The sequence below is a fragment of the Aegilops tauschii genome, chromosome 5 (assembly GCF_002575655.3).
Source record: "Aegilops tauschii subsp. strangulata cultivar AL8/78 chromosome 5, Aet v6.0, whole genome shotgun sequence".
Taxonomy (NCBI): Eukaryota; Viridiplantae; Streptophyta; class Magnoliopsida; order Poales; family Poaceae; genus Aegilops; species Aegilops tauschii.
The window spans coordinates 25,528,625-25,553,575 of NC_053039.3; the positions used below are offsets into that span (position 1 = coordinate 25,528,625).

The 24,951-nt window shown below is 40.6% G+C and overlaps 1 protein-coding gene and 4 pseudogenes across 1 annotated transcript; 4 read left to right on the forward strand and 1 right to left on the reverse strand.

Annotated features, from left to right (window-relative positions):
- LOC141022277 (SNF2 domain-containing protein CLASSY 3-like) lies at positions 1–2,989 on the forward strand (annotated as a pseudogene).
- Positions 2,990–5,452: 2,463 nt separating this feature from the next.
- LOC141022278 (SNF2 domain-containing protein CLASSY 3-like) lies at positions 5,453–6,041 on the forward strand. Its single transcript, XM_073498583.1, has one exon. It carries the CDS (start codon positions 5,550–5,552, stop codon positions 6,039–6,041), a length of 492 nt encoding a protein of 163 aa, XP_073354684.1. The 5' UTR covers positions 5,453–5,549.
- A 793-nt stretch (positions 6,042–6,834) lies between these two features.
- Positions 6,835–9,335, forward strand: LOC141022494 (SNF2 domain-containing protein CLASSY 3-like; annotated as a pseudogene).
- A 2,299-nt stretch (positions 9,336–11,634) lies between these two features.
- Positions 11,635–12,120, forward strand: LOC141022279 (SNF2 domain-containing protein CLASSY 3-like; annotated as a pseudogene).
- Positions 12,121–16,875: 4,755 nt separating this feature from the next.
- Positions 16,876–23,218, reverse strand: LOC109771095 (lysine-specific demethylase JMJ26-like; annotated as a pseudogene).
- Positions 23,219–24,951: the final 1,733 nt, after the last annotated feature.

The following is a 24,951-nucleotide window of genomic DNA, read 5'->3' on the forward strand; positions in this document are numbered from 1 at the left end:
ATGGAACAGCCGAGGAAAGAGTTCAACTGGACTAAACGCAACGAGCTCATGTATATGAGTGGAAATTTCTCTGTTAAAACCCGCAAGGCCTTGATGGTGGACTACAATGATATGGAGAGCGAGGCCAAGGTGATGCTTGCGTGGACCAAGGTGTGTGGAGAAGGTATCACCCTGTTTGGAGCGTCGCGTGTGGTGCTCCTCGATGTTGTGTGCAACCCTTCTGTCCAAAGGCAGGCGATTGGACGTGCATATCGAATTGGTCAGCAAAAGATTGTCCAGACAAACAATCTAATCGGAGAAGGAACACAAGAGAAGGGCACATATGATATACAAGGTAAGAAGGAGCAAATGTCCAAATTGTTGTTTTCAAGTGGGCCACAGCCTGCGGAGTGCAACCCGTCATCGGAATTTATTTCAATTGACAGGATTTTGGAACAAATGACTGAAGATGAAAATCTGAAAGAGATATTTGTGAATATACTCCCATCATAATAACAATAGAACTTATAGATCTCTGGTAAGTGGGAGCTTCTAAGATCAGAATGTTGCAATTTCCATATTTGTTTGTGGTTCTTATCCTTTCATATCATTTGTGGACAAGCACGCGTTCTATCAAATTCTAAATTTATGGATTCTTCAACAAAAGAAGTAAAATTATTTTCAAGGTATTGAAAATAGAAATTCTAAATTGAGATCGTGTATGCGGTATGCCTCCTTTGGGTGATTTTCTTTAAATGGCAGCCCTACAATGTTTATACCTATCTGAAAGATGGGGCTACACCATTCAGGTGCTTCCATTGCTCATGCCGTAAGGAGTGCACACACACACTCCGTGCTCCAACCCATAGCTATAGCTAGGCTCGCAGTCTGGCCATATAAATGATGAGGCGCTCTCATCCTGTGTTGACATTTCTAATGTTCTAGCTTTACATTTGTTATGGTCGATCTCTGTTCATTTCCAAATTGACAAGTGTATTATTTTTCAATCTGGGATAGAACAGGCTGGATGACTCAGACCTAAGGGGTTTGCTGGCATGTCTTGATTGTATGTATGTCATGTATACCGATATCATATTCCATCAGTCCAATTTGTTTGTTTTGGTTTTTTTAGATGGCATCAACACAATGTTTGATGTATGTCATGTGTGCTACACACTTTTTCATCCTTCCCAACAACAATTGCTACACTTCAATCTACAATGTGCGTAGAAGGTGCTGATAGCTTGACTCGAGTTGGCCTTTGTCTATTGCCGGGAGATGGAAAATGATTACCCGAACAATGGACCCGACTCCGGCACGAGAACAACATGAAGAAGAAGTTCAGCTTTATTTTGGTCAAAATGTATCATCCACTTTTGTAAAAATGAAGTCGTGCTTTTCAAAATGTGCAAATTCCATGTACGTCTTCGAAATTTTGTCTTCTTGGATGTTGTCTTGAAGAAGAGGCGGCACGGTCAGCTAACGAGTCGAATCAGGTCGGCGTGTTGTATGTTGGCTTGAAGAAGAGGCGGCATGGTCAGCTGACGAGTCGAAGCCCCCGGTTCAGCCTAGGACCGACATTATAGCAAGGAGTTGAACATTTCCAAACTATAAGTGGTTCTTCGATATAATTACTACTTGTGTACCTAAAAATGTTGTTTGCTAATTTTTAGGACAGAGCTATCACACAATTGCAGTTCAAATTGAATTATTTTCGGGAAATCAGCATAAAGTGATTTAAATGTGCGAAAGTAACTAGAGACCTAGAAAATCAATAACACTTGGTAGTTATCCATCAAATATGGTCTACTTCATGTGAAAATTGGGATAGAGCCATTTTGCACCATGGTTTTGTAATTTCCTCACAAAAATACACATTTTTTATACTTAGAAAATAGAAAATCATATTTTTGTACAAAAAGTTCAAAACTCTATTTGGCAACATTGTTTGTGTTGGAAAGATTCACCTATATGCCCAAGTTCACCACATTATCATATACTATGGAATGAATATGGTCATTGCGTTGGTCATTTGAGACCAAAATTTTCATGGAAAAAGTGTAAATAATATGGCATCAAATGTAAAATTGTTGACAAAAAATTATCAGTCTCATCAAAATGAGCAACTTTGATTTTTGAAGCATCTTCATCCCAGGTCGTATGCAACTGCTACAACCAAAACAATGCATTGTAGCTAAGACCCCCTTTTGCCGAGTGGGACACTCGGACAAAAATCCCTTTTTTCGAGTTTAGCACTCGGCAACACCCTGGTTGCCGAGTTTTGTTGTTTTACTGAGCGTTTCGTTGACGATACTCGGCAAAGTACCTGTTTGCCGAGTTTTTATTTCTGAGGATTACTTCTTGGGTAGGAACTCAGCAAAGATACTATTGCCGACTGCCTAACATATTGCACTCGGGAAAGAGCCTAACACTCGGCAAAGACGAAAATTCCAATAGTGAAGCTTTAAAAGAGCGAGTGCTTGTGTTTAGCCAGTTTCTTGAACCATTGGACTTGATCATGGAACAGTCGAGGAAAGAGTTCAACTGGACTAAACACAACAAGCTCATGTATATAAGTGGAAATTTCTCTGTTAAAACCCGCAAGGCCTTGATGGTGGACTTCAATGATATGGAGAGCGAGGCCAATGTGATGCTTGCGTGGACCAAGGTGTGTGGAGAAGGTATCACCCTCTTTGGAGCATCGCATGTGGTGCTCCTCGATGTTCTGTGCAACCCTTCTGTCCAAAGGCAGGCGATTGGACGTGCATATCGAATTGGTCAGCAAAAGATTGTCCATGCAAACAATCTAATCGGAGAAGGAATACAAGAGAAGGGCACATATGATATACAAGCTAAGAAGGAGCAAATGTCCAAATTGTTGTTTTCAAGTGGGCCACAGCCTGCGGAGTGCAACCCGTCATCGGAATTTATTTCCATTGACAGGATTTTGGAACAAATGACAGAAGATGAAAATCTGAAAGAGATATTTGTGAATATACTCCCATCATAATAACAATAGAACTTATAGATCTCTGGTAAGTGGGAGCTTCTAAGATCAGAATGTTGCAATTTCCATATTTGTTTGTGGTTCTTATCCTTTCATATCATTTGTGGACAACACACGTTCTATCAAATTCTGAATTTATGGATTCTTCAACAAAAGAAGTAAAATTATTTGCAAGGTATTGAAAATAGAAATTCTAAATTGAGATCGTGTATGCGGTATGCCTCCTTTGGGTGATTTTCTTTATATGGCAGCCCTACAATGTTTATACCTATCTGAAAGATGGGGTTACACCATTCAGGTGCTTCCATTGCTCATGCCGTATGGAGTGCACACACACACTCCGTGCTCCAACCCATAGCTATAGGTAGGCTCGCAGTCTGGCCATATAAATGATGAGGCGCTCTCATCCTGTGTTGACATTTCTAATGTTCTAGCTTTATATTTGTTATGGTCGATCTCTGTTCATTTCCAAATTGACAAGTGTATTATTTTTCAATCTGGGATAGAACAGGCTGGATGACTCAGACCTAAGGGGTTTGGTGGCATGTCATGATTGTATGTATGTCATGTATACCGATATCATATTCCATCAGTCCAATTTGTTTGTTTTGGTTTTTTTAGATGGCATCAACACAATGTTTGATGTATGTCATGTGTGCTACACACTTTTTCATCCTTCCCAACAACAATTGCTACACTTCAATCTACAATGTGCGTAGAAGGTGCTGATAGCTTGACTCGAGTTGGCCTTTGTCTATTGCCGGGAGATGGAAAATGATTACCCGAACAATGGACCCGACTCCTGCACGAGAACAACCTGAAGAAAAAGTTCAGCTTTATTTTGGTCAAAATGTATCATCCACTTTTGTAAAAATGAAGTCGTGCTTTTCAAAATGTGCAAATTCCATGTACGTCTTCGAAATTTTGTCTTTTTGGATGTTGTCTTGAAGAAGAGGCGGCACGGTCAGCTAACGAGTCGAATCAGGTCGGCGTGTTGTATGTTGGCTTGAAGAAGAGGCGGCACGGTCAGCTGACGAGTCGAAGCCCCCGGTCCAGCCTAGGGGCCAAAGCCTCCATGTCAGCTGACGAGTCGAAGCAGGTCGGCATGTTGGATGTTGGCTTGAAGGAGAGGCGACATTGTGATATTGAGAGATCTAAAAAATTTATAGGACTTGGGAATTGTCCATTACATACGGTCTACTTTATGTGAAAATTTGAGTGGTACCAATTTGCACCCTTGTTTTTGTACTTGCTTCACAGAAAAATACCCATTTTTGACACATAGAAAAAAGAAAATGATTTTATTGTATAAAAAGTTGAAAACTCTATTTTGCAACATTGTTTGCAATGCCAATATGGACCTATATATCCGAGTTCACCACAGTATTATAAACTATGCAATGAATTTGGTCCTAACCATAATCGTCTGGCTTGAAAGTCATGAATTTCCATACTTCATAGCCCATTCTGTGAAGGATTTTTTTTCAAAATTGTCGTAATGTAAGTTAGGCATTTTTCCTCACAAATAGTACATATAAAAGGAGTCCATGCGAAAGGACTGCAGTTTTTGAACTTCTAGTCATTTTCTTTCATTTTTTTCAAAAGGGGTCAAATGGACCGGCATTATAGCAAGGAGTTGAACATTTCCAAATTATAAGTGGTTCTTCGATATAATTACTACTTGTGTACCTAAAAATGTTGTTTGCTAATTTTTAGGACAGAGCTATCACACAATTGCAGTTCAAATTGAATTATTTTCGGGAAATCAGCATAAAGTGATTTAAATGTGCGAAAGTAACTAGAGACCTAGAAAATCAATAACACGTGGTAGTTATCCATCAAATATGGTCTACTTCATGTGAAAATTGGGATAGAGCCATTTTGCACCCTGGTTTTTGTAATTTCCTCACAAAAAATACACATTTTTTATACTTAGAAAATAGAAAATCATATTTTTGTACAAAAAGTTCAAAACTCTATTTGGCAACATTGTTTGTGTTGGAAAGATTCACCTATATGCCCAAGTTCACCACATTCTCATATACTATGGAATGAATATGGTCATTGCGTTGGTCATTTGAGACCAAAATTTTCATGGAAAAAGTGTAAATAATATGGCATCAAATGTAAAATTGTTGACAAAAAATTATCAGTCTCATCAAAATGAGCAACTTTGATTTTTGAAGCATCTTCATCCCAGGTCGTATGCAACTGCTACAGCCAAAACAATGCATTGTAGCTAAGACCCCCTTTTGCCGAGTGGGACACTCGGCAAAGACTCCCTTTTTCCGAGTTTAGCACTCGGCAACACTCTGGTTGCCGAGTTTTGTTGTTTTACCGAGCGTTTCGTTGACGATACTCGGCAAAGTACCTGTTTGCCGAGTTTTTATTTCTGACGATTACTTCTTGGGTAGGAACTCAGCAAAGATACTATTGCCGACTGCCTAACATATTGCACTCGGGAAAGAGCCTAACACTCGGCAAAGACGAAAATTCCAATAGTGAAGCTTTAAAAGAGCGAGTGCTTGTGTTTAGCCAGTTTCTTGAACCATTGGACTTGATCATGGAACAGTCGAGGAAAGAGTTCAACTGGACTAAACACAACAAGCTCATGTATATAAGTGGAAATTTCTCTGTTAAAACCCGCAAGGCCTTGATGGTGGACTTCAATGATATGGAGAGCGAGGCCAATGTGATGCTTGCGTGGACCAAGGTGTGTGGAGAAGGTATCACCCTCTTTGGAGCGTCGCATGTGGTGCTCCTCGATGTTCTGTGCAACCCTTCTATCCAAAGGCAGGCGATTGGACGTGCATATCGAATTGGTCAGCAAAAGATTGTCCATACAAACAATCTAATCAGAGATGGAACACAAGAGAAGGAAACATATGATATACAAGCTAAGAAGGAGCAAATATCCAAATTATTGTTTTCAAGTGGGCCACAGCCTGCGGAGTGCAACCCGTCATTGGAATTTATTTCCATTGACAGGATTTTGGAACAAATGACAGAAGATGAAAATCTGAAAGAGATATTTGTGAATATATTCCCATCATAGTAAGAATATAACTTATAGATCTCTGGTAAGTGGGAGCTTCTAAGATTAGAATGTTGCAATTTCCATATTTGTTTGTGGTTCTTATCCTTTTATATCATTTGTGGACCAGCTCGCGATTTATCATATTCTGAATTTATGGATTCTTCAACAAAAGAAGTAAAATTATTTGCAAGGTCTTGAAAATAGAAATTCTAAATTGAGATCGTGTATGCGGTACGCCTCCTTTGGGTGATTTTTTTTTTCAAATGGCAGCCCTACAATTTTTATACCTATCTGGAAGATGGGGCAACACCATTCAAGTGCTTCCACTGCTCATGCCGTAAGGAGTGCACACACACACTGCATGCTCCAGCCCATAGCTATAGCTAGGCTCGCACAAGTCTGGCCATATAAATGATGAGGCGCTCACATCCTGTGTTGACATTTCTAATGTTCTAGCTTTATATTTGTTATGGTCGATCTCTGTTCATTTCCAAATTGACAAGTGTATTATTTTTCAATATGGGATAGAACAGGCTGGATGCCTCAGACCTAAGGGGTCTGCTGGCATGTCTTGATTGTATGTATGTCATGTATACCGATATCATATTCCATCAGTCCAATTTGTTTGTTTTGGTTTTTTTAGAAGGCATCAATACAATGTTTGATGTATGTCATGTGTGCTTCACACTTTTTCATCCTTCCCAACAACAATTGCTACACTTCAATCTACAATGTGCGTAGAAGGTGCTGAGAGCTTGACTCGAGTTGCCCGTTGTCTATCGCCGGGAGATGGAAAATGATTACCCAGACAATGGACCCGACTCCTGCACGAGAACAACCTGAAGAAAAAGTTCAGCTTTATTTTGGTCAAAATGTATCATCCACTTTTGTAAAAATGAAGTCGTGCTTTTCAAAATGTGTAAATTCCATGGACGTCTTTGAAAGTTTGGCTTTTTGGATGTTGTCTTGAAGAAGAGGCAACACGTTCAGCTAACGAGTCGAAGCAGGTCGGGGTGTTGTATGTTGGCCTGAAGAAGAGGCAGCACGGTCAACTGATGAGTCGAAGCCCCTGGTCCAGCCGAGGGGTCAAAGCCTCTATGTCAGCTAACAAGTCGAAGCAGGTCGACATGTTGGATGTTGGCTTGAGGAAGAGGCGACATGGTGATATTGAGAGATCTAGAAAATTTATAGAATTTGGGATTGTCCAGTACATACGGTCTACTTTATGTGAAAATTAGAGTGGTACCAATTTACACCCTGGTGTTTGTACATGCTTCACAAAAAATACCCATTTTTGACACACAGAAAATAGAAAATGATTTTATTGTATAAAAAGTTGAAAACTCTATTTGGCAACATTGTTTGCAATGCCAAAATGCACCCATATATCCGAGTTCACCACATTATCGTAAACTATGCAATGAATTTGGTCCTCACCTTAATCGTTTGGCTTGAAAGTCATGAATTTCCATATATATATACTTCATAGCCCATTTTGTGAAGGATTTTTTTCCAAAATTGTCGTAATGTAAGTTAGGCATTTTTCCTCACAAATAGTACATATAAAAGCAGTCCATGCGAAAGGATTGCAGTTTTTGAACTTTTATTCATTTTCTTTCATTTTTTTCAAAAGGGGTCAAAATGACCGGAATTATAGCAAGGAGTTGAAAATTTCCAAACTATAAGTGCTTCTTCAATATAATTACTACTTGTGTACCTAAAAGTATTGTTTGCTAATTTTTTGGATAGAGCAATCACACAATTCAGTTCAAATTGAATTACTTTCGGGAAATCAGCATAAAGTGATTTAGATGTGCGAAAGTAACTAGACAGCTAAAAAATCAATAACACTTGGTAGTTGTCCATCAAATATGGTTTACTTCATGTGAAAATTGGGATAGAGCCATTTTGCACCCTAGTTTTTGTAATTTCCTCACAAAAAATACACATTTTCGATACTTAGAAAATAGAAAATGATATTTTTGTACAAAAAGTTCAAAACTCTATTTGGGAACATTGTTTGTAATGGAAAGACTCACCTATATGCCCAAGTTCACCACATTATCATAAACTATGGAATGAATATAGTCATTGCGTTGGTCATTTGCGACCAAATTTTTCATGGAAAAAAGTTTAAATAATATGGCGTCAAATGAACAACTTTGATTTTTGAAGCATCTTCATCCGAGGTCGTATGCAACTGCTAGAGCCAAAACAATGCATTGTAGCTAAGACCCCCTTTTACCGAGTGGGACACTCGGCAAAGACTCCCTTCTTCCGAGTTTAGCACTCGGCAACACCCTGGTTTCCGAGGTTTGTTGTTTTACCGAGCGTTTCATTGACGATACACAGCAAAGTACCTATTTGCATAGTTTTTATTTCTGCCGATTACTTCTTTGGTAGGAACTCGGCAAAGATACTATTGCCGACTGCCTAACATATTGCACTCGGGAAAGAGCCTAACAATCGGCCAAGACGAAAATTCCAGTAGTGAAGCTTTAAAAGAGCGAGTGCTTGTGTTTAGCCAGTTTCTTGAACCATTGGACTTGATCATGGAACAATCGAGAACGAGTTCAACTGGACTAAACGCAACGAGCTCATGTATATGAGTGGAAATATCTCTGTTAAAACCCGCAAGGCCTTGATGGTGGACTTCAATGATATGGAGAGTGAGGCCAAGGTGATGCTTGCATGGACAAAGGTGTGTGGAGAAGGTATCACCTTCTTTGGAGCGTCCTGTCTGGTGCTCCTCGATGTTGTGTGCAATCCTTCTGTCCAAAGGCAGGTGATTGGACGTGCATATCGAATTGGTTAGCAAAACATTGTCCATACAAACAATCTAATCGGAGAAGCAACACAAGAGAAGGGCAAATATGATATAGAAGCTAAGAAGGAGACAATGTCCAATTTTTTTTTTCAAGTGAGCCACGGCATGCGGAGTGCAACCCATCATCAGAATTTATTTCCATTGACAGGATTTTGGAACAAATGACGGAAGATGAAAATCTGAAAGAGATTTTTGTGAATATACTCCCATCGTAGTAACAATAGAACTTATAGATCTCTGGTAAGTGGGAGCTTCTAAGATCATAATGTTGCAATTTCCATATTTGTTTGTGGTTCTTATCCTTTTATATCATTTGTGGACAAGCACGCGTTCTAGCAAATTCTGAATTTATGGATTCTTGAACAAAAGAAGTAAAATTATTTGTAAGGTCTTGACAATAGAAATTCTAAATTGAGATCGGGTATGTGGTACGCCTCCTTTGGGTGAAACAAATTTGAAAATGGCAGCCCTACAATATTTATACCTATCTGGAAGATGGGGCAGCACCATTCAGGTGCTTCCATTGCTCATGCCGTAAGGAGTGCACACACACACACACTCCATGCATCAGCCCATAGCTATAGCTACGTTCGCACAAGTTTGACCATATAAATGATGAGGCACTCTCATCTTGTGTTCACATTTCTAATGTTCTAGCTTTATATTTGTTATGGTTGATCTCTGTTCATTTCCAAATTGACAAGTGTATTATTTTTCAATCTGGGATAGAACAGGCTGGATGCCTCAGACCTAAGGGGTCTGCTGGCATGTCTTGATTCGATGTATCTCATGAATACCGATATCATATTCCATCAGTCCAATTTGTTTGTTTTGTTTTTTTAGAAGGCATCAACACAATGTTTGATGTATGTCATGTGTGCTTGACACTTTTTCAACCTTCCCAACAACAATTGCTACACGTCAATCCACAATGTGCGTAGAAGGTGCTGAGAGCCTGACTCGAGTTTTCCGTTGTCTATCACCGGGAGATGGAAAATGATTACCCGGACAATGGACCCGACTCCTGCACGAGAACAACCTGAAGAAAAAGTTCAGCTTTATTTTGGTCAAAATGTATCATCCACTTTTGTAAAAATGAAGTCGTGCTTTTCAAAATATGTAAATTCCATGTACGTCTTCGAAATTTTGGCTTTTTGGATGTTGTCTTTAAGAAGACGCAGCATGGTCAGCTAACGAGTCGAAGCAGGTCGGCGTGTTGTATGTTCGCCTGAAGAAGAGGCGGCACGGTCAGCTGACGAGTCGAAGCCACCGGTCCAGCCGAGGGGTCAAAGCCTCCATGTCAGCTGACGAGTCGAAGCAGGTCGGCATGTTGGATGTTGGCTTGAAGAATAGGCAACATGGTGATATTGAGAGATCTAGAAAATTTATAGAATTTGGGATTATCCACTACATACGGTCTACTTTATGTGAAAATTAGAGTGGTACCAATTTGCACCCTGGTGTTTGTACATGCTTCACAAAAAATACCCATTTTTGACACATAGAAAATAGAAAATGATTTTATTGTATAAAAAGTTGAAAACTCTATTTGGCAACATTGTTTGCAATGCCAATTTGCACCAATATATCCGAGTTCACCACATTATCGTAAACTATGCAATGAATTTGGTCCTCACCTTAATCGTTTGGCTTGAAAGTCATGAATTTCCATATATACTTCATAGGCCATTTTGTGAAGGATTTTTTTTCCAAAATTGTCGTAATGTAAGTTAGGCATTTTTCCTCACAAATAGTACATATAAAAGAAGTCCATGCGAAAGGAATGCAGTTTTGAACTTTTATTCATTTTCTTTCATTTTTTCAAAAGGGGTCAAAATGACCGGAATTATAGCAAGGAGTTGAACATTTCCAAACTATAAGTGGTTCTTCGATATAATTACTACTTGTGTACCTAAAAGTGTTGTTTGCTAATTTTTAGGACAGAGCAATCACACAATTTAGTTCAAATTGAATTACTTTCGGGAAATCAGCATAAAGTGATTTAAATGTGCGAAAGTAACTAGAGACCTAGAAAATCAATAACACTTGGTAGTTGTCCATCAAATATGGTCTTCTTCATGTGAAAATTGGGATAGAGCCATTTTGCACCCTGGTTTTTGTAATTTCCTCACAAAAAATACACATTTTTTATACTTATAAAATAGAAAATGATATTTTTGTACAAAAATTTCAAAACTCTATTTGGCAACATTGTTTGTGATGGAAAGATTCACCTATATGCCCAAGTTCAACACATGATTATAAACTATGGAATGAATATAGTCATTGCGTTGGTCATTTGAGACCAAATTTTTAATGGATAAGTTTAAATAATATGGCATCAAATGTAAAATTGTCGAAATCAAATTATCAGTCTCATCAAAATGAACAACTTTGATTTTTGAAGCATCTTCATCCGAGGTCGTATGCAATTGCTACAGCCAAAACAATGCATAGTAGCTAAGACCCCCTTTTGCCGAGTGGGACACTTGGCAAAGACTCCCTTTTTCCGAGTTTAGCACTCGGCAACACCCTGGTTGCCGAGTTTTGTTGTTTTGCCGAACGTTTCATTGATGATACTAAGCAAAGTACCTGTTTGCCGAGTTTTTATTTCTGCCGATTACTTCTTTGGTAGGAACTCGGCAAAGATAGTATTGCCGACTGCCTAACATATTGCACTCGGGAAAGAGCCTAACACTCGGCAAAGACAAAAATTCCAGTAGTGAAGCTTTAAAAGAGCGAGTGCTTGTGTTTAGCCAGTTTCTTGAACCATTGGACTTGATCATGGAATAGCCGAGGAAAGAGTTCAGCTGGACTAAACGCAACGAGCTCCCATATATGAGTGGAAATGTCTCTGTTAAAACCCGCATGGCCTTGATGGTTGACTTCAATTATATGGAGAGCGAGGCTAAGGTGATGCTTGCATGGACCAAGGTGTGTGGAGAAGGTATCACCCTGTTTGGAGCATCGCGTGTGGTGCTCCTCGATGTTGTGTGCAACCCTTCTGTTTAAAGGCAGCGATTGGACGTGCATATCGGATTGGTCAGCAAAAGATTGTCCATACATACAATCTAATCGGAGAAGGAACACAACAGAGGGCAAATATGATATACAAGCTAAGAAGGAGCAAATGTCCAAATTGTTGTTTTCAAGTGAGCCACAGCCTGCGGAGTGCAACCCGTCATCAGAATTTATTTCCATTGACAAGATTTTGGAATGACAGAAGATGAAAATCTGAAAGAGATTTTTGTGAATATACTCCCATCGTAGTAACAATAGAACTTATAGATTTCTGGTAAGTGGGAGTTTCTAAGATCAGAATGTTGCAATTTCCATATTTGTTTGTGGTACTTATCCTTTTATATCATTTGTGGACAAGCACGCGTTCTATCAAATCTGAATTTAGCGATTCTTCAACAAAGGAAGTAAAATTATTTGCAAGGTATTGAAAATAGAAATTCTAAATTGAGATCGTATATGCGGTATGCCTCCTTTGGGTGAATTTTTTTGAAAATGGCATCCCAACAATTTTTATACCTATCTGGAAAATGGGGCAGCACCATTCAGGTGCTTCCATTGCTCATGCCGTAAGGAGTGCACACACACACTCCATGCACCAGCCCATAGCTATAGCTAGGCTCACACAAGTCTGACCATATAAATGATGCGGCGCTCTCATCTTGTGTTCACATTTCTAATGTTCTAGCTTTATATTTGTTATGGTCGATCTCTGTTCATTTCCAAATTGACAAGTGTATTATTTTTCATTCTGGGATAGAACAGGCTGGATGTCTCAAACCTAAGGGGTCTGCTGGCATGTCCTGATTGTATGTATGTCATGTATACCGACATCATATTCCATCAGTCCAATTTGTCTGTTTTGGTTTTTTAGAAGGCATCAACACAATGTTTGGTGTATGTCATGTGTCCTTCACACTTTTTCATCCTTCCCAACAACAACTGCTACACTTCAATCTACAATGTGCGTAGAAGGTGCTGAGAGCCTGACTCGAGTTGCCCGTTGTCTATCGCCAGGAGATGGAAAATGATTACCTGGACAACAGACCCGACTCCTGCACGAGAACAACCTGAAGAAAAAGTACAGCTTTATTTTGGTCAAAATGTCATCCACTTCTATAAAAATGAAGTCGTGCTTTACAAAATGTGTAAATTCCATGTACGTCTTTGAAATTTTGGCTGTTTGGATGTTGTCTTGAAGAAGAGGCGGCACGTTCAACTAACAAGTCAAAGCAGGTCGGTGTGTTGTATGTTGGCATGAAGAAGAGGCGAAGCCCCCGGTCCAACCGAGGGGTCAAAGCCTCCATGTCAGCTGACGAGTCGAAGCAGGTGGGCTTGTTGGATGTTGGCTTGAAGAAGAGACGACATGGTGATATTGAGAGATCTAGAAAATTTAGAGAATTTGGGATTGTCCAACACATACGGTCTACTTTATGTGAAAATTAGAGTGGTACCAATTTGCACCCTGGTTTTTGTACATGCTTCACAAAAAATACCCATTTTTTACACATAGAAAATAGAAAATGATTTTGTTGTATAAAAAGTTGAAAAATCTATTTGGCAACATTGTTTGCAATGCCAATATGCACCTGTATATCCGAGTTCACCACATTATCATAAACTATGCAATGAATATAGTCCTCGCCTTAATCGTTTGGCTTGAAAGTCATGAATTTCCATACTTCATAGCCCATTTTGTGAAGGATTTTTTTTCAATATTGTCGTAATGAAGGTTACGCATTTTCCTCAGAAATAGTACATATAAAAGGAGTCCATGCGAAAGGATTGCAGTTTTTGAACTTTTATTCATATTCTTTCATATTTTTCAAAAGAGGTCAAAATGACCGGCATTATAGCAAGGAGTTGAACATTTCCAAACTATAAGTGGTTCTTCGATATAATGACTACTTGTGTACCTAAAAATGTTGTTTGCTAATTTTTAGGACAGAGCTATCACACAATTGCAGTTCAAATTGAATTACTTTGTGGAAATCAGCATAAAGTGATTTAAATGTGCGAAAGTAACTAGAGACCTAGAAAATCAATAACACTTGGTAGTTGTCCATCAAATATTGTCTACTTAATGTGAAAATTGGGATAGAGCATTTTGCACCCTGGTTTTTGTAATTTGCTCACAAAAAATACACATTTTTGATACTTAGAAAATAGAAAATGATATGTTTGTACAAAAAGTTCAAAACTCTATTTGGCAACATTGTTTGTAACAGAAAGATTCACCTATATGCCCAAGTTCACCACATTTTCATAAACTATGGAATGAATATGGTCATTGCGTTGGTCATTTGAGACCAAATTTTTCATGGAAAAAAGTGTAAATAATATGGCATCAAATGTAAAATTGTCAGACATAAAATTACCAGTCTCATCATAATGAACAACTTTGATTTTTTAAGCATCTTAATCCGAGGTCGTATGCAACTGCTACAGCCAAAATAATGCATTTTAGCTAAGACCTCCTTTTGCCGAGTGGGAGACTCGGCAAAGACTCCCTTTTTCCGAGTTTAGCACTCGGCAACACCCTGGTTGCCGAGTTCTGTTGTTTTACCGAGCGTTTCGTTGACGATACTCGGCAAAGTACCTGTTTGCCGAGTTTTTATTTCTGCCGGTTACTTCTTTGGTAGGAACTCGACAAAGATACTATTGCCGACTGCCTAACATATTGCACTCGGGAAAGAGCCTAACACTCGGCAAAGGCGAAAATTCCAGTAGTGAAGCTTTGAAAGAGCGAGTGTTTGTGTTTAGCCAGTTTCTTGAACCATTGGACTTGATCATGGAACAGCCGAGGAAAGAGTTCAACTGGACATAAAATTAGCAGCTCCGAAGTTAAGTGGATGGGATAGAAGTTGAGCAAGGTCCAGCAAAAGCAAACATGCCCGAAGTTAAGTGCAGGCCATCTACAGTTTCAGGCTACTCCGACCGGCTACAAAACGGACGTAAAATTAGCAGCTTGTCCGCTGCTTATGACCAGTACTGCCCAGGGGTTCATAGCCCAGTAAAAAGCGCTACAGGTTCTTCGAGGAGCAGTATGAGAGGTCCTACATCGTTAGGAAAAGAAAATTCAGGCTACAAATGAAAGATCTTTTCAAGATGGATGGTCTCGGTCTTTTAACCTACTATCCCAGGATAGAGGTACATCAAAAGACGGAGGGGATTACACTATGCCAGGAGGCATATAAAAGGAAGGTACTTGAAAGTCATAGCATGAAAGATTGCAATCCAATTGACGCTTCAATGAAACTTCGTCTTGAGCTGAGTAAGAAGAGTAAAGTACCTGCAGTTGATGCAATAAAGTATATTGCAATGTCCGCTGGGGAGTATCGAGGTGTGTGGCTAGGAAGGTTACACAGTGATCTCATGGATCGAGATCCAACAAGTGGTACTTAATGTTGATAGCAAGTCTTAATTTTTTCTACGTGAAGATGCAGCATGCCATGATAGGAGCAAGCACATTAATACGGTGTATCACTACATAAAGGACTGGATGGAAAAAGGGAAAGTCAACTACATTTACACCGATGATCAAATGACAGATATGCTAACCAAGACTTTGGACCGAGAGAAGTTTTTGAAGATACGAAGAAGGATCGACGTCTGAGTTGTAATATGGTGACGTCGTGTTTAGGGGGATGATTGTTAGAATTAACCACGTAGTCACAATCTGGCTCGGACGTGAACATGACACCGAGTCGTATTGGGTTAGCTAGTTAGCTTTACTCCTATATATACACTACCCCTTGTAATCTTTGTACCGTGAGTTCAAATCAATATAAAGAAAAATCAGGACCTATATGGTCCTCTGCGTATTGTGTTTTGGTGAAAGATTTCTAATCCATCAAGTCCCCGGCCGATTGATACATACGTGCTACTGCGTTGAAGCTAGCTCACGTGAAAATCAATCCAGTTGTTTGCTTGCCTGCTTATAGTTCTAAGACGTGTGCGTTGCCGTGGCCAAAAGTATAGGTCTGGAAGTTCGTCGAGAAAGTAGTTCGTCTAACAGCGGCAGTCGGGACCTGTGCCAACACTGTATTGGGTATTTGAACTTGAAAAAGAAGCTTAAGAAAATTAACTTTTCCTCTTCAGCTTTTCATAAGAATGAGAAAGCATACTTAATGGTTGAACTCAATTGTAAAAAGGCATTGATCCCTTTATATGTTCAATTTGTTGCTTTTCTCAACTAGCTAGGGACTCTTTAATAAAAGGCAGGACTCTGGTATTGTATTAATTCCAAGAACTGAGAACTATTGTTGGAGATATAATCATGTATGTGATTTCCATGTATTTATGCAAATAGTATTTTTTAAGGCAGATTTAGATAATCGGAGGGAGTAGTATATCATATAGATCTAGTGTTAAAAGGAGAAGAATGCTGCTCACCTCACAACAACTAAGGCAATCAAAAGCCTTCACGTTCACCAGATCTGAAGCCCCGCGGTCGTCATGTTTCTGAGACCACATGGTCCATGGCTCCCAGCTCAAACCTAACATTTTATCTAGGATGCCTCGAAGAACCACTGACTCTCCCCTCACCCAGTGTTTCTGGAAGTGCTTGAGATCATCCGGCTTTGCAGCATCTGACACCGGGTAATATAGCCAATTATCAACCGAGTTCTCCCTGGAAGCAGCTATCCTTTTCTCCCCAGACAAACAACAGCTGCATGCATCATCTGCACCTGCCACATCAGCAGAGGGCAAGAAGAGTTTGAATGTTGTAGCTTCTGCCTCAAGACGGGTAAGCCAGTCCTCCTGGAAGAGCCGCCTCTGCTCAAGACCCTGGCGGCCGCAGCCCCCGAGCTTGGTGGGAAGGCAAGGGATGCTTCCACCATTGGCAGCTATGTTAGCCACTGACTTAGTTTTTGTAACTTTCTTTCCCTCTCTTGTAATATTTTGATGTTCGCCTCCTGATGAGAAGCACGAGTGTTGGTTGCCACCGTGCAAGTAGTCGGGTCCATTATCCGGGTAATAGTCCTCCATCGCCTCACAGCAGCCTCAGAGGTTGTTCTCAGGGAGCTCCTTGCAGCAGAGGACGCATAGCTCGTAGCCGCACTCCGGGTCTGGGCACCATCTATGGAGATCGTAAATTGATGTGTCCCAATTGTTGGTGCAAAGAAAAGAAAAAAATGTAATGCACACATTTATATTAAAGATTGGACAGATGGAATTTACTGCAAGACATCATGATTTAAATAGGATCAAGACGTACCTGTAGACCCTGTCGTCTTTGTCGAACGAGGCTTGTTCTATGCTTAGATGGTATAATGACACCCCTGGGAATTTGTGGGAATGAGTAAAACGAGATTAATTAGCACAGAAAATTAACATGCGGCTGATAATATATAGATCCCAAGTCTCCGGCTGGTGGTGGTACAATAGTCAACTTTTCATGATGTTCGGCATAATATATACACGGATTCACCTGTCATCTTGGCCTCGATCAGCCTGTCAGCTAGCACTTACGAACCGGGACTAATGTCCCGTTTTCTACTAGTGCAACTATCTTCCTTAAAAAAACATGAAATTATAGCTGGTTTCTTCAATCCCACAGCCTCCTACGATTATCTTAGATAATTACATTTTGATTAACTAAGTTATTCAAGATAGCGTTGTCAAAATTATCAAGGCAACATGGCTTCTAGGAGTCTTTCCCTGCCACGAAGCAATTGCAAAAATGTGTTTACAAAATGAAGCATACATAACTCAAATGTCTATCTTAATATTACTATGAAAGAATTCTAGCTCCAAGCGCCTCAATATATTCTATATTAAATAATTTAACCACTATTTTGTGCAGCACCTGGATGTGATCTGCAGCCACTTTTCTTCCTAGTTTACTTCACAGTTCAAAGAAAAGTAATTTTGTTGCATCAAGGAGAAAGCATGTCACAAATTGTCTCGTAAGACCTACAAATTTGTTAATCAAGGGCTTCGTTTCGGGCCACTGCTCTCTAGGAAAAACTGTTTGAGGTCGTGTTTCAAGGTCTCAACAGCATGATTAACAACATGTACAACCATCTTCTTTACCTGCATATTGTACCTCCCTATACTCTCACTTCCCTATCATCTGTTGCCTCCTCAACGACACCTACATGTTGAGTGATCTTGTGACTCGTCTTCCCTCATGCTCCAACTGGGAATTGCTGTCCTCTCTTATCTAAAGGCTCTAACAACCGACGTTCATGCATGATTGGCTGCCAGGTCATCCGCCAACGTAGAGGCACCAAGGGATGGCTTTTTCAGGGTTGGTAAACTTTGGAAGAACACATTTTCATGCAAATTGTGCACTGGGAGTTTTACCAAAGAGTCATGGTTGTGCTATGTCCGCTAATTGATGTTTGGTAAACTTTTGGAGAGCATATTATTGTTGCACATAAATTCGTTCACGAAACCTCCAGGATGTTTCTAGGTGTTAGTAACCTGTGCCACAAAATCATTTTGTTCATGGTGGTAAGTGTTAAGATGCTGAAAACATATGGAAATGGGGCAATGGAAGAGCAGCAAGACTGAAAATAAGCAACATGGGTCCATATATCTCTATGACGATTACAAATGACAACTCATCCAACAAGATTAGCCCAAGCTGACCGGCCCTTTACGTTGTACTTTTTTTTCATATACAAACTTGTAAAAAAATTACACAACAGAGAAACCCTACTGTCTTCCTTAAAAAATAACCAATATGATTATGTCTCATTTCTTTGTCCAGCAACCTCCTAGGATTATATTACAGAAATAAAAATGAATAACTAAGCTATTTAAAAATAGAGTTGTTGAAATTAATTGAAAACATGGCTTCTAGGAATCTTGCCTGCCATGGTCCACGAAGCAACTGCAACATGGTGTCTACAAAACGAAGAGTACATAATTCAAATCTCCGTCTTAATATTTAAATTTTAGCTCCAAGTGCCTCAAATAAATGCTATACTAAATATGTTTGACCACTATTTTCTGCAGCGGCTGGATGTGACCTGTAAGCACTTTTCCTCCTAGTTTACATCTTCATTCAAAGAAAATTAATTTTGCTGCCTCAAGGAGAAAGCATGTTACAAATTGTCTAGCAGGAACTGCAAATCTGATAATAAAGGGCTTCGTGCAGAGTCACTCCTTTCCGGGAAAAAATGATTCAGATCGTCTTTCAAGGTCTGAACGGCACGATTAACAGCATATACGATCATCTTCTTGACCTGCATTTTGTACATAATATGTTTATCACAGTTCCGCAAGCAAAGACACATGCAAGTACAGATCTCGAATCAAGAAGCATGTAATCAGAGAGCCCAAAAGGATTGAGTTTGTGTTCTCGAACATAATTCAATTAACTATGTTTGCACCAAAACATAGGGTTAACATATTCATGTAAAAAGGTTTACCTATAGTTTGTCTTCCTTTGATCTGTGGTCTTTGGGTAATAAGCGGAAATCTTCGTTCAGCATCATACATTGTCTAACATTCTCAGGGGAAACAAAGTCTAGAGCAATCTTGGTACAAGACTACAAAAGTAATAGAAGAACACAATCAGTTACATGTTACAGAAATAATAAACCAGTTTTTTGCCGTCAAATATGATCATGTCTATATCTATAGTGTGTTCAGGAGATATATACCTGAAGATTACGTACTTGATGTGGACAACCGGCTGGTATGAAAACAGCTTCTCCAAGCTTTTGTACTATAGTCCAAGGCTCTACTCCTGAAACGCATTAGCAATTTGGAAAGATATAAGTATAAGACTTTAGTTCACTTTTATTAGAAACTTCTAACGTATTGAGTGATTGTGCAGGTAGTATGGCTCACCAAATTCAAGTTTAACTCTTGTGGTGTTCCATCAGATAAAACGTTTCGTCGTGCATTGGGTTATACACCTACAGCAAGATATGAAATCGGAAGTAAATAAGATAGATGATAGGGAGTACATGTACTTCTGTTACCAAAAGTACCAACCTTTCTGACTTGAACACAATGTATATGACGAAACTCTTTTGAGTGCTTTGTCAAATATTCATTCAATTTTGGGACATCCTCTCTTCTAAATATATCCCAGAGAGCGCCCTCTTGACACTCCATATGTTCAGGTGATGTATTGTGTTTTGCATAGCCATCCCTGTCTATTTCATCACTGCATAATTCATTTTTGTCTTGGGCCATATGCTTTAATTTCAGATCAGTGATGGCACTTTCTTGCCTCCAATAAGCGGGAACCTTGGCAGTATGCATCAGTACATTCACCTAATATTAGAACAAAACATTAAAACTGGATAAATCAACTAGCTAGTAGGTAGTAGGATGGCTATTTCACACAGAATAATAAATAATGCATACTAATTTCAAATGAATTACAGAATGGAGGAATTCTTTCGGTTATAGTTGTAGACACTTATTTATCTCACTTACCGCATCAGTCATGTCACAGTGAAGCTTTGTAAAAGAATCTCCTCGTTCAAGTTCTTGTGAAATACCAAATGCTATGTATGATCTTGGGCCCAAATCAACCTTGTGGACGTCGTTAGGAAGGAAAGTTGCAATATTAAGGGAGCCAAAATTCGGGTTGGTGTATGGTTGGAGAGGTAATGAAGTCGTATACATTTCTGCATGGTTTGGTAAGAGATCTTCAAATTGATTTGAAGTCGGCCAATCCTTCAGTTTGAGCATCTCTGGCCAACCATTACCATAACTTCGACCTTTGTAGTACCCTTTGAAGAAGTCGGTATTGGGTATTTCAAGCTGAGAAAGAAGCTTAAACAAATTAACTTTCCTCTTCATCTTTTCATAAGGACGGAAAAACATACTTAAAGGGCGTGAACCCAATTGCATGTGATATAAATAGATATATAGAAGGCACTGAACCCTTTATATGTTCAATCGGTTGCTTTTTTCAGCTAGCTAGGGACTCTCTATTGGAACTCTAGTATTGTGTTAATTCCAAGAACTGAGAACTATTGTTTGAGATTTAATTATGTATGTTATTTCCATGTATTAGTGCAAATAGTATATTTTAAGACAGATTTAGACAATCGGAGGGAGTACTATATCATGCAAATCTAGTGATAAAAGGAGAAAAATGCTGCTCACCTCACATCCACTAAGGCAATCGATAGCCTTCACGTTCACAATATCTGAAGCCCTATCATCACTATGTATCTGAGACCACATGGTCCGTGGCTCCCATCTCAAACCTGACATCTTACCCAGGATGCCTCGAACAACGACTGGCTCTCCCCTCACCCAATGTTTCTGGAAGTACTTGAGGTCATCCGGCTTTGCAGCGTCTGACACCGGGTAATACAACCAATTATCATTTGAGTTATCCCTGGACGCAGCTCTCCTTTTCTCCATAGACAAACTGCAAAGACAGCTACATGCATCATCGGCACTTGCCACATCAGAAGCGGGCAAGAAGAGTTTGTACGTTGTGGCTTCTGCCTCGAGATGTGTAAGCCAGTCCTCCTGGAAGAGCCGTCTCAGTTCAAGAGCCAGGCGGCCGCAGCCCCCGAGCTCGGTGGGAGGGCAAGGGATGCTGCCACCGTTGGCAGCTACGTTCGCTACCCACTTAGCTATTTTAAGTTTCTTTGACTGTCTTGCAATGTCTTGACCTTTGCCTGCCGACGACGAGCATATCTGTGGATTGCCTCCGTGCAAGTAGTCGGGTCCATTGTCTGGGTAATCGTCCTCCATCTCCTCACAACAGCCTCGGAGGTTGTTCTCGCGGAGCTCCTTGCAGCAGAGGACGCATAGCTCGTAGCCGCACTCCGGGTCTGGGCACCTTCTATGGAGATCGTAAATTGATGTGTCGCAATTATTGCTACGAAGAAAAAAAATGTAATGCACACATTACATCAAAGATTGGATCGACGGAATCTACTGGTAGAATTATGATTTACATAGGATCAAGGCGTACCAGTAGACCCTGTCATCTTTGTCGAACACGGCTGGTTCTATGCGTAGATGGTATGATGACACCCCTTTGAATTTGTGGGAATAAGTAAAAAGAGATTAATTAGCACAAAAAATTAACAAGCGGCTTATAATATATAGATCTGAAGTCCCGGGCTGCTGGTGGTACAATAGTAGACTATTCATGTTGGTGGTACAATAGTAGACTGTTCATGATGTTCGTCATAATATATATACGTATTCACCTGTCATCTTGGCCTCGATCTGCCTCTCAGCTAGCTGCTCCTTATTCATATCTGACAAGCACGGAAGAAGGTAATGCAACAAGTAGCGTGCATTCCTTTCCTTGCAGATTTGGCACTCTGAGAGCCCTTCGCACCTATGTACGAAGCTAGAATTAGGAATACATCGACCAATTTTATATCAATTAATTTTATAACAATGAGACGACAGGTGTACATGCACGAGAAGCTAAGCTAGCTATATATTGTGATGGATCGATCGCTAGATAGCAAGGGCCAGGTGACATGGTACGTACATGTGCTTGTTGGCGCAGGCGGCACTAGAGCATGTCCTCTCACGGCACGTCGCCGTCCCCTCGTCGCGGTCACACGGTGGCGGCTGCTCCTGAATGCAAATATATATGGAAAGTTATATTAGCCGATTAATTATCTAGCTTCCAAAAATACAAGACATGCCAGCCACGCTAAGAATGGAAAGAAACACGGACGGACAGGTCGGGAACATGGATGTTTCAGTCTTTACTCACGTTGCCGGCGCCGTCGTCCGCCGCCGCCGGGGTCTTGCCCCCTGCTTCCATGCCCACGGCCGGCTTCTCCATCTTGGAGCCGCTGCGTGTCACCCTGCAAGGTACATCCTCTCCGTACGAGCTTGGCGCCGCCTTCTTCTTCATCATGTCCGCGCGGGCGCTGCTGCGCGTGACTCTCCCTCTGTTGGAGATCTCAGCCTCCACGATCTGGACGCTGATCTCCGGGATCTGCACCACAAAACAAATGTAGTTCATGAAATGGCCACCAGGGCTAGCGGAATGTATGTCACGGTAAGGTAGCACCCAAAAGGAAAACCAAGTTTGACAATCGATCGCCTCATCTTCACGTGCGAACACGAGGAGGATCCCCCTCTCTCCAGCTCGCCCGGCCGTCCCGGCCCTCTCCTCTTCTGCTGCGCCACCGGCAGACACATGTAATTAAGCTAGCAGCCTAGCACCCAACTTATCCCTTCATGCAGACGCAGATGGATGAAACAAGCAAAAACGAGAAAGAAACCTCACCTTCTTCACCATGTTTACGCCGTCCGCCGGCGCAAGATCTGACACCACCTGGCTGAACCGCTTCCTCCCGAACCGCAGCGTCCTTGCCTCCTCCTCCGGCGCCGGGGACGCGTCCTCCACACATGTCCGGCCGGCGAGCTTGCAAGATGCCATCACTTCCCTTGCACAAAAACACACGATGATCTGCTCTCTCACTCTATTCCTCGCGACTGATCGATGGGTGTGCCTGCTGTGCTTTTCCCAGTCTCTGTGCGAGGGTATTTATAGGTAAACGTGGACGGCGAGGGCATGGGCGTATGCCTCGCTGCGTGAGGGGCCACGCGGCTAATGGGCCCCGCACCATTACTCCCTTCTTCTTTGCGCATCGGATGTGGCTGTCTCACGTCGAATAACCGTTGGGGACAACTCTGCGTGACACAACCGGGTGCACTAAAAGTTCAAATTATGTTTTTTTTTTTGGAAATGCAAATTACTCCCTCCATTTCTAAATATAAGTCTTTTTAAGGATTTAAGTACGAACTACACACGGATGAATATAGACTTATTTTAAGTGTAGATTCACTCCTCATACTTAATAAAAATTACTTAAGGTTCTCTCGTCCAGCTCGTCCTTCGTAGACATTTTCCTTTTCCTCTAATATTTTATTTAATTACCAGATAAAATTAGTTTTTCTTTGGGAAGACATTAACTTCTTACTATGTCGCGAACCAACCTGTGGTTGGATGGTTACGAAGACAGTGATCTCCTCTGCTCACCAGTGTTCAAGTCCAGACATAACATTGGTGCTATCATTTACCTAGATTTATTACAGGCCATCCGGCAATGTGTGTTCAGCGGGACGAGATATTCCCATCGACTACGCGTCTCTGGTGACTTCGTCAATCTCAAGATGATTATGTGCGAGATCAATCTGTCGGAAGTACTCATAGGATAGGGTGTGTGTGCTTTCATATGGAAGAGTGTATGTGTGTATGTATGAGTATCTGCTCTGTACCGTCTTCAAGAAAAAAGTTCTTACTAATTCATCACCAAAAAAATCTTAAAATTTATTTAGGTAGGTATATCACGGACATAATTTGATAAATAACTAATTAGACAATCACAATAATATGAAAGGTAATCGTGGGCTAACATGCTGTAGAATATTTGCACCTGTTGCAATGCACAGATAATTATCTAGTATATATTAAAATTTGGGCCGTTCATGAGATTATTAGCAACAAATCTAAGGTGTTAGCGAGGAGTAGGCCCCCCGTTGGTCCCCATGGCCCCACCACTCGCCATGAGGCTGGCGGCGGCGATGGAAAGACAATGTGTGTGGCTTGTGTGGGCTCAACGTGCGTGCGACTGCAACCTCCATGCATCAGTGGCTGCTGTCTGGGGTGGTGATGCAGCGAACACGCGGATTAATTGTGCATGTTCATGTGATCAAATAACTCATCATCGTCGAGGAATAGGGTTTAGCTTATGATGCCATGAGCAAAACTTCCTTTTTACAAGCAAAACTTCCTTTTTACAAGCAAAACATCCGAGTGTTACTCCTCTATGATAGGATTACATCTAATACTACATGTCAAATGCAATCTCACACCTTGCGCAACAAATGGGGCGAAAGATGCAAATCTACAACCAATTCTAGCATTTTTAGCTAGACAATGAGGAACCACATATTGATCGTGCTCAACCTTCATGAGGGCAAACTCACTGACCAAAGCGAAAATTTAAAAGCAATGAGCAACGCTACTCAAAGTCAAGATATGATGGTTCAAGGTCATGGTATGAAGGCAAAAGGACAAGTCTTAGAGAAATAAAGTGTCACAATTGTGGACAATCTGAAGACTTTTTTGCATTTTGTCCCCCAAGCCTCTCAGGGAAAGAAATGGAT